The sequence below is a fragment of the Stomoxys calcitrans genome, chromosome 2 (assembly GCF_963082655.1).
Source record: "Stomoxys calcitrans chromosome 2, idStoCalc2.1, whole genome shotgun sequence".
Classification (NCBI taxonomy): Eukaryota; Metazoa; Arthropoda; class Insecta; order Diptera; family Muscidae; genus Stomoxys; species Stomoxys calcitrans.
This window is the reverse complement of record NC_081553.1, coordinates 109,935,532-109,960,766: the sequence shown is the minus strand read 5'-3', so window position 1 is coordinate 109,960,766 and position 25,235 is coordinate 109,935,532. Positions and strand designations below refer to the sequence as shown.

The window sequence follows — 25,235 nt, the reverse complement described above, 5'->3', positions numbered from 1 at the left end:
CATTGGAGTGGCGAAAAAAATGCTTCCCTGTGGTATGCCCTTTATAGTGATTTAGGACATGTAAATGACAATTTGCCTATGAACATTCAATTAAGGAACAGGGACAAACTTCTCACATATCAATGAGTGCAGTCCGATTCAAATTTAAGCTCAACGATAAGCGGCCTCTTTTTATAGCCGAGTTCGAAAGGCGTGCTGCAGTGTGTCAACTCTTTGGAGAGAAGTTTTTACATGGCATAGTACCTCACAAATGTCGCCAGCCTTTAGAGGGGAAAACCACCGCTGAAAATTTTGTGCAATGGTCTCGTCCCGATTCGAACTCATGCGTTGAGAGTCATAGGCGAATTTGCCCATAAATATTCCATTAAGGAACAGAGGCAAACTTCTCACATATTTATGAGTGCTGTCCTATTCAAGTTTAAGCTCAATGACAAGGGGCCTCCTTTTTATAGGCGATGCCTAACGGCGTGCCACTGTGCCACACCTCTTTGGGCAGAAGACTTATGACATGAGACCCACAATTTGTCCACCTATTACTTAGCATGTGGTTGATCTAGTCTCTAAGGACTGGTACTGGTCTAAGGATTGGATGAGTGTGTCGGTTCTTACATTGTAAAAAGCTTCTTCAATGCTATGTGTACATCGGAGCCTGCGTATAAACACCACCCTTTACTCCTGCCAGGATTTCAGAGTTTATGCAAGTATAAGGCACGCTGTTAATATGGCTCTAGATAGGGCCATATTCAATGCAAAGTGTACTTCCGTGCCTGGGTATAAACACCAGGATTGCCTACTGCCAGGCCTTCGTAGTATATGCAAGTCCTTAGCACGCTGTGAATATGGCGCCAGATGGAGTATCATAGGATTCTTGGCTAGAACAGTAGTCTCATTCACTGCGTCCGTCATGACAGATTACACGATGGTAGACTGAAGGTTGCGAGCAACGAATTCCGCAGAAGCTGTGAAGAAGCCAAGCAAAAGCAGAACAACTGCTATGTGTATTTGTCATACATTGGCAAGCTCAAGAGGTTCCACCTAGGTTCTCATCGGTAGGAACTAGAAGGCGTCTTCTTTTTCCTGTTTCTGTGATATCACAATGGGCGTAAATTTATGTGCGAGTCCGATTGGAGACTGCGCCTAAACTTAGACCCTTTATGCAGAAGGGCCGAGAAGGTCTTGCATATGGCATATGACTGGGGCTAGACCCAGGGGTCTCCGTGTTAACACAGTGAAGATAGAAGTATGCATGTTCACGAGGAAAACGCACCACGTTTCCTCAATAAAATGATTTCGATATTCGACAAGGTCAAATACTTAGGAGTGATCTTGGATGGGAAACTTAATTGGAAGTGTCACATTCAAGAGCGTACTGAGAAGGCACACAAATGTTGGACACTATGTAGACAGGCCCTAGGCTCGAAAAGGGGCCTGAATCCGGAGATAGTCCACTGGCTCTACAGAAGCGTGAATAGTTTAGTGGACTGCTATGGAGATAAAGTGCATCATAAAGACCATACAACAGGTTCAGAGACCATGTTGTCTTGGCATAGGCGGAGCGATGAGGACCACACCCACTAGGGCACTGGAGACTATTCTAGATATCTGATCCATTGACAAACGGATTAAATGTGAGGCAGCCTCTGCGGCTATGAGACTTAAGGCGATGGGAGAATGGATTGAGGATGGGAGCAGCTCATACCACCGAGATATAATCGAGGCGACTATAGGAAACCTGGAAGGAAGGCAAGAGGTTTCCGATCAGATACCTGAGATGACACTTGAGTTCGAGTGCGAGGCACTGCTGCCATCGGCACAGTGTTGGATTGACGGAACCTTGGCATTGCCATCTGGAAGATCATGTTACACGGATGGATCAAAGCTAGCGAACAGAGTGGGCCTGGGGGTTTACATTGAAAATCCAGGGACTGAGATCTGTTTTAGACTGCCTGACCATAATATGGTCCTGCAGGCGGAGATCCGGGCGAACAAGGAATGTGTGAGGTGGTGTGATGCTAACGCGAGGACGTCGAGTGTGAACACATTTACCAACAGTAAAATTGCCAAAAGGGCAATAAGAACCAGGACGGTAAGGTCACGAATAGTCTTGCAGTGTAAGAAGGAGATCAGCGCCTTCTCTGAAGGTTGGAATGGTTGTAAAGCCCCATGATCCATTTGACATCGCCCGCTGATGATATTTCTTGGTCGAAATTGAAATCATGATACGGGATAACCAGTCAAATGTTTCTAGCAACAACACACTTTTGCTGACTTTTAAATGTTTTTTGCCAAACTATTCTTTGAATAGGAAGCATTTAACAATGGTCTAAAGCCGGACGATATCCTGCAATGGAATCTCATTAAGATTTCAAGACTGAAAAAAGAAAGCGCAAACAGACAACTTATCTGATTTGGCTAAAATTTGTCATGAAGTCTTTCGTTTTGACTTCCAACAACTGTGCGACGTATGGTCGAAATCGGTTCATAACTTGATAGAGCTCCCATATAAAATGATCTCCCGATTATACTTCTTGAGCCCCTAGAGGGCGCAATTCTTATCCGATATGGCTGAAATTTTGTACAACGACTTCTCATATAACCTTCAACATGAGTGGTCTAAGTCGGTCTATAATCTGATATAACTCCCATATAAGCCGATCTCCCGATATTACTTCTAAAGCCCCTATAACGCGCAATTCTTACCCGATTTAGCTTAAATTTTGCACAATGACTTCTACTATGGTCTCTAACATCCAAACCAAGTATGGTCTGAATCGGTCCACCTGACCTGATGTAGCTCCAATAGCATGCCTATTTGTAACACACAAAAGGAAGAGAGATAGACGCATTGAAAAGTATACCGATCGACTCAGAATCACTTTCTGATTCGATTTAGATATGTCCGTCTATCTGTCCGTCCGTCTGTCTGTACGTATGTCCATGTTAATTTGTGTACAAACTACAGGTCGCAGTTTTCATCCGATCGTCTTCAAATTTGGTACAGGCAAGTTTTTCAGCCTAGAGACGAATCCTATTGAAATTGGAAAAATCGGCTCAGATCTGGATATAGCTCCCATATATATGTTCATCCGATTTTCAGTAATAATCCAATAAAATGGTCGTTTGTTAACCGATTCTCACGAAATTTGGCAGGAAGGATTTTTTTACGAATCTCGATATTACTGGTGAATTTCATGGAAATCGGTTCAGATTTTGATATAGCTTTCATATGTATATAACGCCCGATTTTCACTCCTAGAGCCACTGCAAGCACATTTATTGACTAATCTTGCCTAAATACTGCACAATGCTTTCCTCGATGACTACCACAATATATATAGAGTATGGTCAAAATCGGTTCAGATTTAGATATAGCTCCCATATATATATTCGCCCGATTTCCAGTAATATTGCAATAAAATAGTCTTTTGTTAACCGATTTTCTTGAAATTCGGCAAGAGGGATTTTCTCTTGACTCTCAATATTACTGGTGAATTTCATGGAAATCGGTTCAGATTTAGATATAGCTCTCTTAGATATATATCGCCCGATTTTAACTTCTAGAGTCACAGCAAGCGTATTTATTGATCCATCTTGCCAAAATTTTGCAAAACGCTTTCCTCGACGACTACCACAGTATCTGAGGAGGTTGCTCGATTTAGATTCAGATTTAGATATACCTCTCATATATATGTTCGTCTGACTTTGAGAAATATTGCAAAAAAGTAATCATTTGTTATCTGATTCTGTCGAAATTTTGTAGGGAGGTTTTTCTTATGACTCTCAATATTACTTGTGAATTTCATATGAATTTCATCGGCCCAGATTTAGATATAGCTGTCATATATGTATATCGCCCGATTTTCACTTTAAGAGCCACTGCAAGCGCATTTATTGACCAATCGTGCCAAAATTTTGCACAACCCTTTCCTCGACGCCTATCACATTATCTGAGAAGTTTTCTCGCAATCGGTTGAGAATTAGATATAGCTCCCATATATACGTTCAACTGATTTTGGGCTATTTGCCATAATATTGTCATTTGTCAACCGTAGTTTTTACAGTTTAAACCGAGGTCCATCAAAATTGGTTCGGAATTGGATATAGATCCCACATTGTACTTATGGGCCAGGTGTAGGGTATTATACAGGCGTCACCGCCCGACTTTTGCCTTCCTTACTGGTTTTATCCATTATCCTTTGTTTGCCTATAAGGAGATACTCGCGAAAGAACTTCACAAATTCGATCCAGGATTGTATATATGATTCGGCGCGGCCGAACTTAGCACACTTTTACTTGTTTTTGCTACAGCTGAATAGGAATGAAATCGAATGGCATTCCCCAAATTTATGGCTTTCATTCGGACGTATGTACTCAAGTTCTTTGCCCATTTAGTTTATCAAATTGTAATTCATGATGGATAAGTAGAGTCTCAAAGAAAGTGATAGAGAAAAACTTCATAACTGCCAACATGGCTTCCATCACCAGACGAACGAAATGCAACAAATTCAATGTAATGATCTTTTGCCTCTTGTTTATCACTGTAACATCCATTAATAAAGCAAACTGACACGCATAGAATCGTTACATTTGACATTTCATTTAAGCCTCTCTTCTCGGTCTTTGCTCTCAACTGTGCTGTAAGTGGTCCAGTGCCACAATTTTTTAAAGCCACCATGCGTGTAATGCAGAGACTCTTACATTACAAATGATTTCGTATTGTATTGGTGTCTACTCATCATCATTTCTCATGCACCCTTATCGTTGGCTATAACACTTGTCATCGTCATCATCATCATCATCATCACCATCATCGTCGTCAACCATCAAAAGCAACATCATTTAAAAAGGCTTTGCCAAACAATGGCATCATCAAGCAACAGGAACAGTGACCATGGGTGAAAATTTATAAAAGGGTTGAATACCGGGCAGAACAATTTTGGGAATTTGAGAATGACATAAAAATCCACATTCATGGTCAAACGGTTATGGTGATTATTCATACTCATTTTTAATATCCCTTTAAATGTTTTTCTGATGTCAAATTTTAACTTCACTTTGCTCCAAATCACTGTTGCCCCCAGCTGTCCTATGCCTTGTGTGGCCCCATATCACCTCCAAATCGTACGTGTCAGACATATAAGTACTCTTCGCTGTCGTGTTTGTGATTTTTTGAAGGATAAAATGAATGTTAGAGCGCGCGCGTGTGTGTCTGTGTTGTCGAGGCGACTTGAGTTGTAGCCACCTCAATTTGCCGGTTTGCTGGTATTCCCTGGCGCCATTGGTTTAATTTTTTGTTTGTAGTCCTTGCTGCTTTTGCGATTGTATCCCATGCAAGAAGAGTATCCTGTTTGAAAGGATTTGTAATTGTCGAACTATTTGCAGCTTTTCTTTTCAATACAACGCCTGACTGGCTGACTAACTGACTTTCTGGCTGAGTGAGTGAGTTGACTGATTGTGCTGCCAGGCCAAGAGGTTGAAAAGGATTGTAGAAGTTCAACACACAATGTGGGTGATGAGGGGATGCCAGCCAAGGGCCACCAGTAAGGACATTGTGTTGAAGGACGTGGCACGAATTGGCAAAAAGAAGAATTGGGTTTGTTTTTTTTTTCTTCAAAGGTTGTCGGAATATTTTGCGGCTCGTTACGAATGTTTTCCTTTTCAACTTGTTGCCGTAATTTGCTCGTTGTTAATTTTTTGCTATTGCTCTTTGCCGCCACCCATTCGTTTTATGCCAAGCAAATGCATATGCTTATATGTATGGGTGTGTCTATGAGTGTGAATGGGTGAAATTTACGTCAACTGTCCCACTGCCTGTTTTTGTAGCCCGTTTGCTCTTCATCGTCGTTAATCTTCCATAATGAGTGAAATGAGAAAAAAATACAAAAAAACAAAACAAAAAGTCCTCCTTCGCCATCATCGTCTTCTTGATTGTACTACTCGTCGTTGGCCATCCTGATCATCCTCTGTCATTCGCCATTTGTGTTTAATTGTGTTTTGTATTTCAAACTGTTTCAAGTGGTGCTGTGTGGGTGTATGTGTGTGTGTGTGTGTGGGTGGCTTTGTATGGGGTAGTGGCAACGGAAAACAAAACAGGCTGCTTCCTCCTTGCTTTCAAAATAATCATCCATAGTGGAGGCATAGGCCGCATGAAATGCACTGCCTTCTCACCCAGAGGAGGCTGTAGTAGTTGTGGGAGCTGATAACAATATTTGTACTAATTTGGCATTTTGCTAAGTGTACTTTACTGCCACTTTATCTGACACTTGATGCTCTTTTAATTGCGCGCCAAAACGTTTTTATTCAAGTGCTTCATTTCATCTTCAAGTTTTCCCAGCTACTTTTTATGTCGCTGCCACTGCTGCGGCGCTGCACTAATGTCAATGTGGTTATTGTTGTTGGCTTAGTGTGTTGTTGTTGTAATTTTTGCTTGCTTGTTCTCCATCTAGGAATTGCAATAACGTCTTAGGCCAAAAGTGCTAGAAATCTTTTGCCTGTTGACAAACTTTTGCCATGACGACACTGTGTTTTGGCTGAAAACTTTTTCAAACGAAACGCAAGCGACATCATTTTTCAAAGAAAGAAATAAAAACAGTTGTGGAAACTTAAATTTATATATTTTTGTAAAATGTTTGTCTACCCAACAGTTTTAGATAAAATTTGAATGGTAAATTTCGTTGGAGCATGTTTTTTCTATACCATATTCGAATTTTTAATTCTCATTGCCTAATTCTGGTAACCTGACAAATCTCGGAGGACTCTTATTACTCAAAGGATTTCGCTCATGAATTCCCAATCTACTCTTGAAGCTGTTTAAGATTCCTTGATAACCTGTTTTCTCCCCTTACGTGTAACTGAAAATTTTCGTACTCTTTTTTCCTGAGCATCTTTAGCTCCGAAAAATTTCCACCAACTTACTTGAGATGTATACTAAACATACCAAATTTCTGCCAAACCAAGCAAAAATTGAAGTTCCTAATGACCGTAAATGCTTATTTCGCTCCTCAAAGAGAAAGGAAAAATATATATGTCCGTATCTCGGAATAGGTACTACCTATTTTTTAAAGCCTTTTGAAGTAGACTAGAAATGGACTCCAAAGACTCAACATTTGCGGTGGTGGCGTCAGACCGTAGCGTGTTGTCCTCCCCTCCTATAGGTGCTTTGGCACCTGTAGTCGAGAGTAATGCTTCAAGCGCACAATTAGTCGTCAGACTAATTAATGAGGAAGAAACGGATGAACCAGAGGGATGCACAGTTCGTCCCCAGCCTTTAAGTAAATGTGGTGTGTCTGACTCGTATTCAGACAGCGATTGTGTCAATGAAAAAGTCATCGCAGCCGAATCGAGAGATGAGTGCATCGGGATGACGGCAGACCAAGAAATCGATCCGGTGCACGACGAAGGAGACAGAGGAGTATGTATTGGCAGCGTAATAGGGCGAAAGTGCAGGATCCTGGAAGGAATAGAACTGATATTCCAAGCACTTCCACGGAATCTGGAAAAAGAATCAGATCTCCCGAAGAGCATAACACTGCTAAAATACTGAAGAAGAAAAAGAGCTCCCCGCTTTCAAGTACTCTGGGAAAACCAAGCCAGCCATCCCGCAATGGTGACTCCAGACAGTGTCCTGCGGTGATAGACAAAGTTGGAAAAGGACCGAAGGAAGCGCGTACGGCCCCTGAGTTATCATGGAGGACTGTGACTTCCAATAGGATGCCACAGCCATCACGGAAGGGGAAGATGGTCGCTGAGAAAGGTAAGGAGCCGCCAGAGTGGCAAGGAGGCACAACAGAGCTGACTTATGCAGTCATCAATATCGGCTGTGCATCCGGTAGGATACCACCAGATCATCGGTCCCAAGTGGAGGATCTGGTTAACGAAGGGATTATTGAATATGTGTGGAACTCTGTAGAGGGTCCACCCATACAAATGATGAGCTGCGAGTTTAGAGGGGACATCTCTGCGCTGCGTTTTGCGTCGGCGGAATGTATTGATACCGTCAAACAGCTCGCCAAATGTATTCACGCTCCCTTGGGAGGGCGCAAAGCTCGATATGGTGTGAAAGAAGGATATCCCCAAGCTCACAAAGGCTACGGTCTTCATCAAGGGATGGGGCAGTAAATTTGCGAAGGAACGCATGTTTGGGATTCTTGGGCAAGCAAAACGAAGGTTTGGTCACAGAGAAGTGGGAGGTCTTTCACAGGGAGGAGAAGGCATTGATCAAGTCTCCGTGACAAGTTTGGCTAAAACTCAAGGCATAGCGCACTACGGAAGCAAAGCTGTCTTTTTCAAGATTGGGAAGACTAGGATAGACAGAATGTTTCATTCTGCGACATCAGGCCGTGCAGTGGGAGGTGACTCAACACCGCCCAACAAACGGGGGCCGACAACGAGACAATCATGGCATCTCTCAATATTGGAAAGACTAGGAGAAGTAAAGATCGTAAGACTAAAATACCAGGCAGTTCAGTGGCGAGAGACCCAACACAGCCTAACAAACAGGAACCCGACGACGGACCCATCACCGACTTAAAGATTCGGAATACTGGGATAGGTTAAGATCCTAATATTGTAACATTAGGCAGCGCAGCGACAGGGGTCTCAATGCAACCCAACGAACAGGGAGCCGATGAAGGTACCATCACCTACTCCCAAGAAGCCCATTTACTTAAGATTTGAAAGGCTAAGTTAGGCTAAAGATCCTAGTATTGAAACATCAGGCACTACACAAGATATGGAAACCCAAAACATTTTAACGAACAGAGACCCGACGATGGAACCATTAGCGACTTTATAAAAAGTCGGAAGACTTTTTATAAAACGAAGCAGTCTAAAGAACAGGGAGCAGACGATGAGATCATCACCTACTCTCAAGATACCCATTTACTCGAGGACCAACGATTGAGATAATCCAGATAAACCTCCACCGAAGCGAGACTGCTCTGCCTTTCGACTCTCCGACACCGCCACCCACGTCGGAGCTGCAACGGTTGGTAAGGAAAGCAAAACAGACAGGAAACGAGGTACGATGCGAACTCTCACCACATTTCGATGTTTTAATACTTCTTAGGGGTAAGGATCCGAACGAGCTATGCAAAAGGGCCGAAAGGGTCTTGCATATGGCATATGGCTGGGCTAGACCCAGAGATCTCAATGTTAACCCAGAGAAGACTGAAATATGCCTGTTCATGGGGAAGACAAAGGTAGGCCAATTTAACGCACCACGTTTCCTCAATAATACGATTTCGATATCTGACAAGGTCAGATACTTAGGTGTGATCTTGGAAAGGAAAATGCATTGGAACTGTCACATTCAGGAGCGTACTGAGAAGATTCACAGATGTTGGGCACTATGTAGACGGGCCGTAGCCTCGAAATGGATCCTGAATCCGAGGATAGTACACTGGCTCTACAGGAGCGTGATTAGACCAATATTTACTTACGCCTCAGTAGTTTGTTGGACTAGTATGGAGAAAAAGTGCAACATAAGGACCATACAACAGGTTCAGGGAACATTGCTTCTTGGCATAGGTGGAGCGATGAGGACCACGTCCACTAGGGCACTGGAGACTATTCTAGATTTCCGACCCATTGACATACAGATTAAGTGTGAGGCAGCCATTGCGGCTATGAGACTTAAGGCGATGGGAGAATGGATTGAGGATGGGAGCAACTCAAACCATCGCGGTATATCGAGGCGGCGATAGGAAACCTGGAACGAAGAAAAGAGGTTTCCGATCGGATACCTGAGATGAACCTTAAAGTCGAGTGCGAGGTACTTTTGCCATCGGCACAATGTTGGATTGACGGAACCCTGGTATTGCCATTTGGAAGATCATGTTTCACGGATGGATTAAAGCTAGAGGACGTAGTGGGCCTTGTGGTATACATTGCGAACCCAGGGACTGAGATCTGTTTTAAACTGCCTGACTATAATACGGTCCTGCAGGCGAAGATTCGGGCCATCACGGAATGCGTGAAGTGGTGTGGTGTTAACGCGAGGACGTCGAGTGTGAACATCTTTACCGACAGTAAAATTGCCATAAGGGCAATAACAACTAGGACGTTAAGATCACGAACAATCTTGCACTGAAAGAAGGAGATTAACGCCTTCTCTGAGCGTGGCAAAATCCGCATCGTTTGGGAGCCGGGCCATAACGAAGAAGGGGAAAACGAAAGGGCAGACGATTTGGCGGCGGAGGCCAAAGGACTGCCGTCAATAAATTTGGTTAACTCGAAGCCTTTTGGGTCGACGCAGTCCGAGTTAAGGGAGTGGGCGACGAATGCGCATGCAACATTGTGGAAAAGACGGTCGGTAGGACGGCGAAAATCCTATGGGGGATCCAGATCGTGAGAAGACGAGGCTATTAGTGAAAGGAAGCAAGAAGGAAGTCAGTATAGCTATTGGTATCATAACGGGATACATAGGACTACGAGCTCACTTATGTAAAATCGGTGCGGCAAGTGATAGCATGTGTAGGGCATGCGGGGAAGATAATGAGACGTTGGAGTATTTCCTTTGTCATTGCCCGGCTTTCGCGTCTAACAGATACCGGCACTTAGGTGGGGACACAATACCAGACATGAACCAATTTAGGGGAGTGGTATTGAAAACAATTAAGGATTTTGTAAGTAGCACGGAATTCCTAACTTAAAATTTTTTTTAGGTTTACTTTATAGTTTTAAGAGCGCAAAGCAAGTCGATTACTGGCTTAGCTGTATGTCCATAGTGGCATGGGGTGGATTAATATGTGCACCTTCTTTTCGTTTTTTCAACGTAACCTACTATTTACTTCAATTGGCTATGACAGAACATTTGTTTCACTAGCCGAACGTAGAATAGCGTTCCAAGCGCCTCGATCTTATGCGCTCATTCTAAAATCTCTGACACCAAGTTTCCAGGTGTCTCCCACCACTTGATCTTTCCATCGGGCTTTTGGTCGTCCCGATTTGCGTGTACCACCGTGTTTGCCTTCAAAAGACTTCTTTGCTGGAGCTTCTTCATCCATTCTGACAACATGACCTAACCAACGTCGTCGACAGACGAGGATACCACTATACAAGGTACTGATACTGCCCGTGTTGTTATCTGGTTCTGAGGCATGGGTATTGTTGGCACTGTTGGGCACTGTTGAATTTTGTATTTAAAATTTCAACAAAATTGGGTAAAAGATAAAGCTTTTATGAGCTTCAGACCCTTAATCGGCACATCGGTCTATATGACAGCTATATCTAAATATAGTCCGATCTTTACCATATTTGGGTCGGATACTTACTACTTACTGTTTAAAATTTCAACGAAATCGGATACAAAATAAAGCTTTTATTCGCTTCAGATCCCTTATGGGGATTTCGGTCTGTATGGCAGCTGTATCTAAATAAAGTCCGATCCAAACCATATTTGGGACGGATGTCGAGAGAACTAATACTACCTGTTTCAAATTTCAGCGAAATCGGTTAAAAAATAAAGCTTTTATGGGCTTTAGACCCTTTATCGGCAGATCGGTGTATATAGCAGCTATATCTGAATATAGTCCGATCTGAACCACATTTGGGTAATATGTTAGGAGGCGTAAAACTAATCTATGTTTCAAATTTCAGCGAAATCGGTTAAAAAATAAAGCTTTTATGGACTTTAGACCCTTTATCTGGAGATCGGTCTACATGGCAGCTATACCTAAATATAGTCCGATTTGATACATATTTAGGTCAAATATCAGGAGGCTTAAAATAACACAATGTTTCAAATTTCAGCGAAATCGGTTAAAAAATAAAGCTTTTATGGGCCTTAGGCCCTTTATCGGCAGATCGGTCTATATGACAGCTATATCTAAATATGATCCGATCTAAGGCATATTATGGTCCTATGTTAGGAGGGGTAAAACTACTTGCTGTTCAAAATTTCAGCAAAATCGATTAAAAAATAAAGGTTTAATGGGCTTCAGACCCTTAGTCGGGAGCTCGGTCTATATGGCAGCTATATCTAAATATAGTCCGATCTGAACCATATTTGAGTCGGATGTTGGGAAACGTAAAACTACTCAATGTTTCAAATTTCATCGAAATCGGTTAAAAAATAAAGCTTTAATGGGCTTCAGACCCTTAGTCGGGAGATCGGTCTATATGGCAGCTATACCTAAATATAGTCCAATTTGATCCATATTTAAGTCAGATGACGAGAGGCCTAAGACTACTCACTGTTTCAAATTTCATCGAAATCGGTAAAAAAATAAAGCTTTAATGGGCTTCAGACCCTTAGTCGGGAGATCGGTCTATATGGCAGCTATATCTAAATATAGTCCGATCTGAACCATATTTGAGTCGAATGTTGGGAAGCGTAAAACTACTCAATGTTTCGAATTTCAATGAAATCGGTTAAAAAATAAAGCTTTTATGGGCTTCAGACCCTTTATCGGCAGATCCGTATATATGGCAGTTATATATAAATATAGTCCGATATGGACCATATTTGGCTTAGATGTCGTGAGGCCTAAAACTACTCACTGTTTCAAATTTCAGCGAAATCGGATGAAAAATAAAGCATTTATGGGCATTGGACCCTTTATCGGAAAATCGGTCTATATAGCAGCTATATCCAAATATGGTCCGATTTGGCCCGTTCAAGAACTTAACCAGCGTGCATCAAAAAGACGTCTCTGTGCTAAATTTCAGCTCAATATCTCAATTTTTGAAGACTGTAGAGTGATTACAACAGACGGACGGATAGACGGACAGATGGACAAACGGACAGACACACGGACATCGTTAAATAGTCTTGAAATTTTACGACGATCCGAAATATATATACTTTGTAGGGTTGGAAATGAATATTTCGATGTGTTGCAAACGGAATGACTAAATGAATATACCCCCTATCCTACGGTGGTGGGTATAAAAATAACGTGGTACAGTCAATTCCTAATAGTTTCCTTTGTCTGCTATGGAATTAATACCAAATGGTATTAAAATAATGTAAATAAAATAATTCCGTCTTTTTTCTAGCAGTGTATTGCAAAGACTTCTAGCGGTAGATTTTATCACTTACCATATTTAAGGTCAAGAAAAACCTAAACGTTTTGCTTTTAATTCAACCCATTTTCTAAACGCCATTAAGCATTGAGAATAACTCTTTGCCCCTTTTCTAATAGCATACGATAAATTTCAGAGTCAGAAAGACAAAGTACCAATTTCTATAAATCTTCCATTAAAATGTTGCTATAGAAGCAAAATGTTGGCAACAAACTTCCTTTAAACCAGTGTACCTTGCCATATGTTAAATAAATGCTCAAGTCCTTATCTCCACATGCATATCCTTCAAAGAAGCATCTAAGTGTGTGTCTCGAACTCGAATTATGGAAACTCCCTAAGCGAGTTTCTAACAGGAGACATAAGTTTATTGTATTCCTAGCTGGGAAGCATTGTTTGTCAAGTGTGTTTACCTGAAGAGTCAAAATGTCTGCATACTGAGTGAGAGTTCCTCTGCTTCATACAAACAGGCAAGTTTGTAAATCCAGGCACATCAAATAACACCTTAACATAAAAAAAAATTTGTTCTACAAGTATTTGGGGGCGGCTGATGAAGAAGAGTTCAACAAAAAACTCAAGCTTTGTTTCAATTAAAAAAATCCCTTGACATTTTAATTTTGTTTTTTCCTCCTCCATATCGTAGCACTTTTTGTCAATGACATTCTTGCAAGTGCCACATTTTAATTGTCTTAATTGTCTTAATTATTTGAATAATTCCAACACTTACCGCTGCTGAGATGTCTTCATCTAATGACGGTTGTGCGTTCATTCTTTCTTGCAGTTCAATTCGAATGAATCAACCTCAAATGTTACATTGAACACAGGCACCATGAGATCTCCTATTTCTGCCGCCCTAGCCACAGAAACAACAGCCCTGACAGCCGCTGCGGCAGCGGCCACCGTGGGCACCGAATTGCTTCAACAGCATTCAATTAATTCCATAATTGAGCAGCGCCGTCAGGACTTTCTGACACGGCACTCAACAAGTGATGCCGCCAACACAACTTTAACCAATTCCACAAATTCTACAACGGATACACTAACCTCGACATTAAATGGTAAGTACCAGCAACAGCAACTCTTGTGTACTCCCACTCCTTTGTTCTTCCTCCACTTGTGCGATAGTTGTCGATTGTGTTGCCAATTTCATTGAAATATTTTTCCCCAGTGATATAACTGTATCGTACTCTGGAGGAGAGTACTCTTCTTTCGTATTGGTTTAGTTTTATTCATATTTACTGTGACTTGAATTGTGAAAAAATATTTACGACATATGTTTTCAGAAAAAATTTAAACTGTATTCTTTGTAGACAATTCTATGGAATGAATTGCAAATTGCAAATTTTGCCCATGAACATTCCACTAAGCAACAGGGGCAAACTTCTCGGATATCAATGAGTGCAGTGCAAGGCCTCCTTTTTATAGCCGAGACGGAACGGGGTGCCGCAGTGCGACACCTCTTTGGATAGAAGTTTTACAAGGCATAGTACCTCACAAATGTTGCCAGCATTAGAAGGAGAAAACCACCGCTGAACATTTTTTCTGGTGGTCTCGCCAGGATTCGAACCCAGGCGTTCAGCGTCATTGGTGGACCTGCTAACCTCTGCACTACGGTGGCCTTGTATGTTTTGGATATATGTGTCCTTCTGTCTAACACTTCATTATAAACATTGCAAAATGGAAGGGAAGATGCCTTCTACTTTCTATTGTCATTAAGGAAAATACCAGATCAGATAATTGTTCAAAGGAATGCGAAACTAGAGTGGATCTTCTTCGCCTGCCTGTACGTTTGCAAGTAAAGTATAGCTCCATAAGCTATCAGGGCCTGACAACTTAAATGAGCAACGATTTTTTCTCCATAGTCTCTGACGAATGTATATGAGTGACAACCTCTTCCGGCACCATGCAGGAGTAGTTTATATGTATCTATCACGAAGCTGTAGATGGCTGACTCTCGGTTTGTTCTGAGCCTTTCTCAACTCACTCTTGTATTTCCTCAACTTGGCTAAGGTTTGGTTGGAGGGCACTCTACTGGCAACCCCTGTCGCAAGCCTTTTCACTAAGAGACCTTTGGTCCATTTTGTTGAAATAGAAGAGAAGTCTGCCTCTCCCAAGGTCCAGTGCGACGTACAGTGCTATAGGGAAAATTAGTAGATATAAGTTTGTCATTTTTTAAAGAATAAGGATATCTTCATGAATTTTATATGGTTATAGCTGAGGTGTTAACCAGTAAATAGAGAAATTTTTAAATCGATCGATAAATGCAATTTTGGCGGAGCGAACAAATTTTTGTACGGCCGAGGTGACCAACTTTAAAAACCCACCAATAGGCCCCGTCTCTAATAGCGTACTGAAATTTTGCACATAATCCCTCAGCTATACTCATATAACCTATGACCTGTTCTTAGTCAGGCTTCCTCAGACCCAGGATAAGCGACATTCCGCAAAATACTCGACCGCAGAACCTTTGCCGCCCAGCAACCTTGAGCATCGACCGACTCCTTAGTCGCGCGATCATTGTAGGAGGCGACCACCATACCGACGAGCTCGCACAGGATAGGGCTCACTTCTTCTTTAGTAAGATCTGTGATAATCAGCGATCCTTTGCCGGCCAGCTTGTCAGCCAACTTGACCAACTTTGAACGCCCACTGTTTGGGCTATATAGGTTCCTGAAATTTTGCACATAATCTACTCAACACCTTAGCTATACCCATGTGACATAAAAGCTATTCTTAGTCATGCTTCCTCAGACCCAAGATAAGCGACATTCCGCGAAATACTCGGCCACATGACTTTCGCCGCCCAGCAGCGCTGAGCATCAGCTCACTCCTTATTCTCGTGATCATTGTAAGAGGCGACCACCCACTTATTCTGTAGTTAGATCTGTGATATACAGCAATCCTTCCAGGGCCAGCTTGTCAGCTGCCTCATTCCTCTCCAGCCCTGATGGCTCGGGACCCACCAAAGCCTAACAGACTTTTCTTTGGTTGGAAAAAAAACCCCTTTGAATCTTTTAACCAGTTTCGCATAAACATGACCAGACGCCAGAGATTTCAGTAACCCTGACTGTTCACATACAACGACATTCTGATCGGACCGCAGCTCCAACATTGACGTCAACTCCGGAGGCTTCAGGACTTGATGCAAAGGCATTCCCTGGTCGAAGAAAATACTCGGCCACCTGATCTTTGTCGCCCAGCAACTCCGAACATCAGCCCACTTCTTATTCGGACGATCATTGTAGGAGGCGACCACCCTGCCAACGAGCTCGGTCAGGAGATGACACACTTATTCTGTAGTTAGATCTGTGATAATCAGCGATCCTTTCTCGGCCAGCTTGTCAGCCGCTTCGTTCCCCACCAACCCGCCTAACAGCCTTTTCTTTGGTTCGAAAAAAACCCCTTTGAATTTTCTATCTAGTTTCGCCTACACATGGCCCGACGCCAGAAACTTCAGTGACCTGACTATCCACATACAACGACAGTCTGATCGGCCACTCTAACATCGGCATTAACTCCAGTGGCTTCAGGACCTGATTCGAAGGCATTCCCTGATCGAAGGAAATACTCGGCCACCTGACTTTTACCGCCCAGCAACTCCGAACATCAGCCCACTTCTTATTCGGACGATCATTATAGTAGGCGAACACCCTACCAACGAGCTCGGTCAGGAAAGGACTCACTTGTTAAGTAGTTAGATCTGTAATCTGCGATCCTTCCTAGGCCAGCTTGTCAGCCGCTTCGTTCCCCGCCACCCCGCCTAACAGCATTTTCTTTGGTTCTCTCAACTCCAGTGGCTTCAGGACCTGATTTGAAGGCATTCCCTGGTTGACCTTTACCGCCCAGCAACTCCGAACATCAGCCCACTTCTTATTCGGACGATCATTATAGGAGGCGACCACCCTACCAACGAGCTCGGTCAGGAGAGGACTCACTTGTTATGTAGTTAGATCTGTAATCTGCGATCTGCTTGTCAGCCGCTTCGTTCCCCGTCATCCCGCCTAACAGCGTTTTCTTTGGTTCTCTCAACTCCAGTGGCTTCAGGATCTGATTCGAAGGCATTCCCTGGTTGACCTTTACCGCCCAGAAACGCCGAGCATCAGCCCACTCCTCATTCGCGCGATCATTGTAGGAGGCGACCACCATACCGGCGAGCTCGTACAGGAGAGGGCTCACTTCTTCTGCAGTAAGATCTGTGATAATCAGCGATCCTTTCTTGGCCAACTTGTTAGCCGCTTCGTTCCCCCACAGCCCTGATGGCTAGGGACCCACCAGACCCTTGGTTCGAAAAGACCCCTTTGAATCTTCTAACCAGTTTCGCCGACACATGGCTCAACGCCAGAAACTTCAGCGCTCCTGATTGGCCACATACAACGACAGTCTGATTGGACCGCCGCTCCAACATCGACATCAACTCCATGGGCTTCAGAACCTGATTCGAAGGCATTCCCCGATTCGAAGGAATTCAATGAAGACTACTGCCCCAATGCTTCCTTACAATTTAGAGCTGTCTATGTATACAGAAGGTTTCGGCAAGGGGCGGGGTATACCCGACCCAGAGATCCTTTTTTGGGAAAATGACGTCCAACCCGTAGATAAGTTAGGACTCTCGTAACATCTAATCAGTTGCGCTACATATAGAACGGTGCCACGTGGGTTCTTCATCTTCCAGCGTAACAGAAGAATGAACAACGTTATGGGAGCAACAATTACCTGACTCCCTCAGTCTCAGCGCAATCTTCTTTGCCATACACCCAACGTTGAGATTTACACCTGCATGGCTTTCAGCGCCTCTCTCTGGAAACTTCTTCTCACTCCAGAGATCAGCACCGCCACGGTACCCGGTACCATTTTGATTATGCTGCGGAGGGAACAGTTGTCTAAAGCCCTATGCCTCACCAGACGACCATCACCTTAAACATTCAGTGTACCGTACCCGGCCTAAGGCCCCGAACTCCTCTCTATCGAGTTGCGACAGAAGTAATGAGCACTCAGTCCCCCATTTCCCAACATTCCTTCTCCAGCTTAGTTTCCGGTCAAAAATCACGCCTAAATACTTGGCCTCCGGAGAGAGCAGAAGCTCTACCCCATCCAGAACAGGTCACCTAAAAACGCACAGCTTTCCCCTCCTTGTGAAACGTTCCAGCTCAGTCTTCTGGGGTTTACGCCAGAATTGGACGCACCACCGCCGAGTCCAGCCAGTGCATTAACATGGGTCGCAAATCATCTCTCAACGAGATCTTGGCATTCAATGCTCAGATCAGTTCACTATTCAGAATCATCCTAAGATATATGTCCGATCTCGATTAAAGTTTTAGTAGTCTGAATTCAAAAACCTTCGTCTGAATTCAAACACCCAAAAAGGCGTAACCCTCAGTTCGGCGTCCTGCAACAGAGTATCCAATAATTATCCAATGCCAAGGACAATCAAGTCGTACTTGTTAGCACACATCCTGAGCCCTGACGCCTTAAGTCTCCACAAATCCTATCGACCACAAAAATCAACAGCAGTGGTGAAATAATCCCGCCCTGTGTTCAAGGCTACCTCAATATCCAAAAACACCACCTATGCAAATTCCTTAAACTGAAGAGTCATCTCTAGGAGATATTTGACACTATGAGGCGCAATATGGACCGATCTAGTCTTTGAGACATGTAAGCTGGCCTTTTGACGTTTTAACGCAGAACAATGAGAGACAGATTTGTCAATACTCCTCCCCACTCCATCCAGCAGCCTCTTCGCTTTCGGTATCAAGACTACCTTCATCCTCCCCCAAGATAAGAGTACATACGTAGTGACTTAAACATAAAACCCTAAAATACCGTGAGATATGTGTGCTGGCCTCTCGAGAAGAAAGAAAGTCCTGAGAGACAAACAACTTTCCCACCTTAGGTATGAAGAATACATTCATCCTTCCCCAAAATAAGGATACATATTTAGTACCTAAAACATAAATCAAAAAAACAAACCCACAAAGACGTGATGTACCCATCCGGTACAGAGGTTAGCAGATGTGCCTTTGACATTGAAAGCCTGGGTTCAAACCCTGACTAGAACTTCGAACAATTTTTCCTGCGGTGGTTATCCCCTCCGCTTGCTTGCGTCAATTGTGACATACTAAGCCATATATAAACTTCTCTTTAAATAGGTGTTGGGCTAGGAGCTTAAACTTGAATCAGACTGCACTCATTCATACGTGACATCTTCTTAAAAAACAATCAAAGCTCTCTTGTAATGCCTTGAGGTAAATGTCATATGGGACAGGAGGCTTTTAAAGCTGAATGGTGTGCAATACTCAACGAACCCTCCTTTGAGTCATAAACTCGGTACAACTTCGCCTGACCAAATTACCCTTATAAAGAGTCCTTAGCCACCAGCCTGCTTTATTTCGAGACGTTCTGAAAATTCGACATCTTCTCAACTAAGTTAAAAAACTTCTGCCTTTAAGACATTGACTAGGTTAAGTGGAAAAGAGGATTCAATTTCTAATCCGCACCTCTCCACCCACCCCTATAGACATACTTCTCAGCCAGAAATCGGCGTGTTGGGCGCTCTAAATTTGAAAAATAACCCCGAAGAGATCTTCGTGAGGAATTACGAAATGCTCACAATCCCTTATTGTTATCCATTCTATTCCCCCAAGCTGATTCAAGTCTGGTTTTGGGGGGTAGGACAACTCCCATGAAACATAGCCCCAAATTTGGCTTTAAGTTTCGTATTCCACTACGCAAAAACTTCTCTACAAAGAGGTGACACACTGCGGCACGCCGTTCGGACGCTGCTATAAAAAGGAGACCGCTTATCATTGAGCTTAAACTTGAATCGGACCTTAGTGATTGATATGCGAGAAGTTTACCACTGTTCTTTAATGGAATGATAACCCTTATCGCCGCTCATCGGTTCTCAATAGCAGAGAAGAAGCTGTGACCGGTTGTAACGCCCAGGGGACATAACGCCCAATAGGTTATTTGGGCGTTATGGCTGACGGTAATATTTTGGGTCGTTGTGGCCGCCATAAAGACGTTCGGAATGCCCATTGTGCTTTAAGGTCGTTTCAAGTTTTGAAATAATAGAAACAATATTCTAAATGATTTGGACTGGAGCCCTGTCCGTCCATCCGTCTGTCTGTCGAAAGCATGCAACATTCGAAGGAAAAAAGCTAGATGCTTGAAATTTTGCATGGATTTTCGCCGTTCTACCGATTGTTTCGCTGTTCCACAATGTTGCATGCGCATTCGTCGCCCACTCCTTTAACTCGGACTGCGTCGACCCGAAAGGATTCGTGTTAACCAAGTTTATTGACGGCAGTCCTCTCTCTTTCACTGTCAAATCATCTGCCCTTTCATTTCCCCTTACTCCGTTAAGGCCCTGCACCCAAACGATGGGGATTTTGCCATCCTCAGAGAAGGCGTTAATCTCCTTCTTACACTGCAAGACTGATCGTGACCTTACCGTCCTGGTTGTTATTGCTCATATGCCAATTTTACTGTCCGTAAAGATGTTCACACTCGACGTTTTCGCGTTAGCACCACACCACTTCACGCATTCCGTGATCGCCCAGATCTCCGCCTGCAGGACCGTATTTTAGCCTGGCAGTCTAAAACAGATCTCAGTCCCAGGGCTCTCAATGTAGACCACCCCGCACATTTTGTCCTCTAGCCTTGATCCATCCGTGTAATATGATCTTCCAGATGACAATACTACTACTACTCCGTCAATCCAAGACTGTGCCGATGGCAGTAGTGCCTTGCACTCGACTTCAAGATTCATCTCAGGAATTGGATCGGAAACCTCTTCCCTTCCTTCCAGGTTTCCTATCGTCGCCTCGATTATACCGCAATGGTGTGAGCTGCTCCCATCCTCAATCCATTCTCCCATCGCCTTAAGTCTCACACTTAATCTGTATGTCAATGGGTCGGATATCTAGAATAGTCTCCAGTACCCTAGTGGGCGTGGGCCTTATCGCTTCGCCTATGCCAAGACATTATGTTCTCTGAACTTGTTGTATGGTCTTTATGTTGCACTTTTTCTCCATAGCAGTCCACCAAACTACTGAGGCGTAAGTTAATATTTATCTTATCATGCTCCTGTAGAGCCAGTGGACTATCCTCGGATTTAGGCCTCATTTCGAGCCTACGGCATAGTGTCCAACATCTGTGAGCCTTCTCAGTACGCTCCTGAATGTGACTCTTCCAAACCAGTTTCCTGTCCAAGATCACACCTAAGTATTTGACCTTGTCAGATATCGAAATCGTCTTATTGAGGAAACATGGTGCGTTAAATTGACCATCCTTCGTCTTCCTCGTGAACTGGCAAATTTCAGTCTTCTCTGGGTTAACGTTGAGACCTCTGGGTCTAGCCCAGTCATATGCCATATGCAAGACCCTTTCGGCCCTTCTGCATAGCTCGCTCGGATCCTTACCCCTTAGAAGTATTATAACATCGACTGCGTAGCAGACGGGTTCAAATCCCTCCTCAGTCAGCATCCGCAATATGCCATTTATGGTGATCACCCATAGGAGTGGCGAAAAAATGCGCCCCTTTGGCGTGCCCTGTCCTACTTTCTCCCTTAGATTTAGGCCATGGGACACACAATTGATCCAACTGTTCCTAAGCATATGGTTTATCCAGTGTCTAAGGACCAGATCCTCCCGCTACTGGTCTAAGGATTGGATCAGTGTGTCGGTCCGCACATGGTTAAAAGCCCCCTCGATGCCAATGCATACCGCCAGGGTGTATGCTTTGGCATCGAAGGATTCTTCTAATTTATGCTCAACCTCGTGCAGGAAAGTCTTCACCGACATTTCCTTGACATAGGCATGCTGTTTGTATTTTGAGCAGTTCTCTGGAACTGTCCTACTCTTTATCATGGTGACCATAATATGTTCACTTGTTTTTTAGTTGAGGCCACCGTAGCGCAGAGGTTAGTATGTCCGCCTATAACGCTGAACGCCTGGGTTCGAATCCTGGCGAGACCATCAGAAAAAATTTTCAGCGGTGGTTTCCCCCTCCTAATGTTGGCAACATTTGTGAGGTACTATGCCATGTAAAACTTCTCTCCAAAGAGGTGTCGCATTGCGGCACGCCGTTCGGACTCGGCAATAAAAACGAGGCCCCTTATCATTGAGCTTAAAACTTGAATCGAACTGCACTCATTGATATGTGAGAAGTTTGCCCCTGTTCCTTAGTGGAATGTTCATGGGCAAAATTTGCATTTGCATTGGTTTTTAGTAGAAAGGACGTAATGCTTATGGGTATAGGTCTTTGGTGTCGCACAACTTGCCTTGCCGGCCTTGGGTATAAACACCACCCTTGCCTCCTGCCAGGCTTTCGGAGTATATGTAAGTCCCAGGCACGCTAAGAAAATATTGGCCATAATATAGGCGCCAGATAGTCTGCCTCTTCCTGTAGTAACGCCGGAAATATACCATCAGGTCCGGGTGACTTAAATGGTTTGAAGCTCCTCAAGCCATCCTTCACCATAAATTCCGTTATTATAAACCTTCTATCATCGTCATTATTCCAATATTCCCGTGTCTCCTTGAGTCCCGTCGTATCCTGTGAAAATGGGGTTTCATCAGGATACGACGCCAGCCTCCTCCGTTGTCTCTGCTCTCACCCCCATGTCGTCTACTAGAGTTTCAGTTTGGACATGGGTTTTTGAGAGAAACTTTTTTATCTTGGCGGCGTCTTTAACGCTATCAACCTGTTCGCAGGAAAGCTTCCAGAAGGTACGTTTAGCCGCTCAGGTAATCCCATCTCAATAAACTTCCGCCTTTTTGCGACGTGCACTGTTACCTTCTTGTTCTTCTTTTTAAATTCTATTGCCATAAAACAAAAATAACTTTGGGCCACTGTCTCCACTTAAAGTTAGGTTGACCAATTGGCCCGGTGTATTTACAGTTCAGCCACTCAGTCAACCATTGAGTCAGTCAGTCAGTCAAGAAAAACAGGATAAATAATCTTTTCATTTGTGTTTTGCTATTTTATTGGATTTTGTTTTTGTATTGTGCAAATGATGCCTTGAAACCACTTAATTTCAATTTACCATCAAATACAAATGTCAAGGTGTACTGAGAGGAGTAGATCCATAGATACACACTCACACACATACACATACACAGATGTATGGTTGACTGGCTGCCTGGTATAGCTGACTAGTCGGAGGGTAGATTGAATGAATGAACGAATGGATGGATGGCTGGATGGACCAATGCAGGTAATTGTATTGATTGAGCAGCTACATTAGTTGCATTACGAAGTTTCAACGAGACGAGGAGCCTGGAGCTTTGAGCATCCATAGCGCTTGGCATTGTTGCATCCAAGCGGAAGACTTCTATCGATTTAAACAAAGTTATCAAGTTTCAAGGACTTCCTTATTGATGTAAATAAAATATGTATTTGTTTACACACTCTGTCACCTTTACATTCTATGGGGGGAGAAAGAGAGGCCAAGGTTTATGATGCACATCTTTGGAGACGAGGCAAGTAACTGCAACACAATGCAAGTTTTTGTTTTTTGATTTGCAATATACAATGTTGAGACATTTGTACAAAGTATTAAAATGCGTGTTTTTATGTGCAATATTCAAGGACAACGAAGAAAAATTATGAGTCCATAATTGTCTGTTGAAACATTTTTCGATAGAGAGAGTAAGAGTTGTCATTATTAGTCGCAAAGCCTAAATTCAGTGCCCTACATTTCTTAACTTCCTTCGTTTTTGAGAAAACAAGAACTTGAGCTTTGTTTTAATGTTTCTATTGGGAACCCAATTCTCTACTGAGTTTGCAAAAATGCAAATTTTTGCCCATGAACATTCCACTAAGGAACAGGGACAAACTTCTCACATATCAATGAGTGCATTCCAATCAAGTTTATGCTCAATGATAAGGGGCCTCCTTTTTATAGCCGATTCCGAACGGAATGCCGCAATGCGTCACCTCTTTGGAGAGAAGCTTTACATGGCATAGTACCTCACAAATGTTGCCAGCATTAGGAGTGGAAAACCACCTCTGAAAATTTTTATACCCTCCACCATAAGATGGGGGGTATACTAATTTCGTTATTCTGATTGTAACTACTCGAAATATTCGTCTGAGACCCCATAAAGTATATATATTCTTGATCGTCGTGAAATTTTATGTCGATCTAGCCATGTCCGTCCGTCTGTCCGTCCGTCTGTCCGTCCGTCCGTCCGTCCGTCTGTCTGTCGAAAGCACGCCAACTTCCGAAGGAGTAAAGCTAGCCGCTTAAAATTTTGCACAAATACTTCTTATTAAAGTAGGTCGGTTGGTGTTGTAAATGGGCCATATCGATCCAAGTTTTGATATAGCTGCCATATGAACCGATCTTGGGTCTTGACTTCTTGAGCCTCTAGAGTGCGCAATTCTTATCCGATTGGAATGAAATTTTGCACGACGTGTTTTGTTACGATATCAAACAACTGTGCCAAGTATGGTTCAAATCGGTCCATAACCTTATATAGCTGTCATATAAACCGATCTTGGGTCTTGACTTCTTGAGCCTCTAGAGGGCGCAATTCTTATCCAATTTGAATGAAATTTTGCACGACGTGTTTTGTTATGATATCCAACAACTGTGCCAAATATGAATCAAATCGGTTCATGACCTGATATAGCTGCCATATAAACCAATCTGGAATCTTGACTTCTAGAGCCTCTAGAGGTCGCAATTATTATCCGATTTGCCTGAAATTTTGTACGACGGATTCTCTCATGACCATTAACATACGTGTTTATTATGGTCTGAATCGGTATATAGCCCGATACAGCTCCCATATAAATCGATCTCTCTATTTTACTTCTTGAGCCCACAAAGAGCGCAATTCTTATTCGAATTGGCTGACATTTTACACAGATCTCCAACATATAATTTAATTGTGGTCCAAACCGGACCATATCTTGATATCGCTCTAATAGCAGAGCAAATATTTTCTTATATCCTTTTTTTGACTAAGAAGAGATGCCGGGAAAAGAACTCGACAAATGCGATCCATGGTGGAGGGTATATAAAATTCGGCCCGGCCGAACTTAGCACGCTTTTACTTGTTTTCTGATGGTCCCGCCAGGATTCGAATCCAGGCGTTCAGCATCATAGGCGGACATGCTAACCTCTGCGCTACGGTGGCCTCCACCACTGAGTTTGCATTTTCTCGTGATTTTGATTTAAATTACAAACATATGGAGAAAT

At 43.1% G+C, this 25,235-nt stretch overlaps 1 protein-coding gene across 2 annotated transcripts in view; it reads left to right on the top strand.

Annotated features, from left to right (window-relative positions):
* The window catches only part of LOC106082806 (uncharacterized protein DDB_G0283357), a 225,731-nt gene that overhangs the window by 143,338 nt on the left and 57,158 nt on the right, over nucleotides 1-25,235 (top strand). For both annotated transcript variants that reach the window (XM_059363029.1, XM_059363027.1), the window contains exon 2: nucleotides 13,805-14,081. In XM_059363029.1, coding sequence (XP_059219012.1) covers nucleotides 13,853-14,081 — 229 coding nt within the window. In that variant the 5' untranslated portion in view covers nucleotides 13,805-13,852. The remainder of the gene's footprint in view (nucleotides 1-13,804; nucleotides 14,082-25,235) is intronic.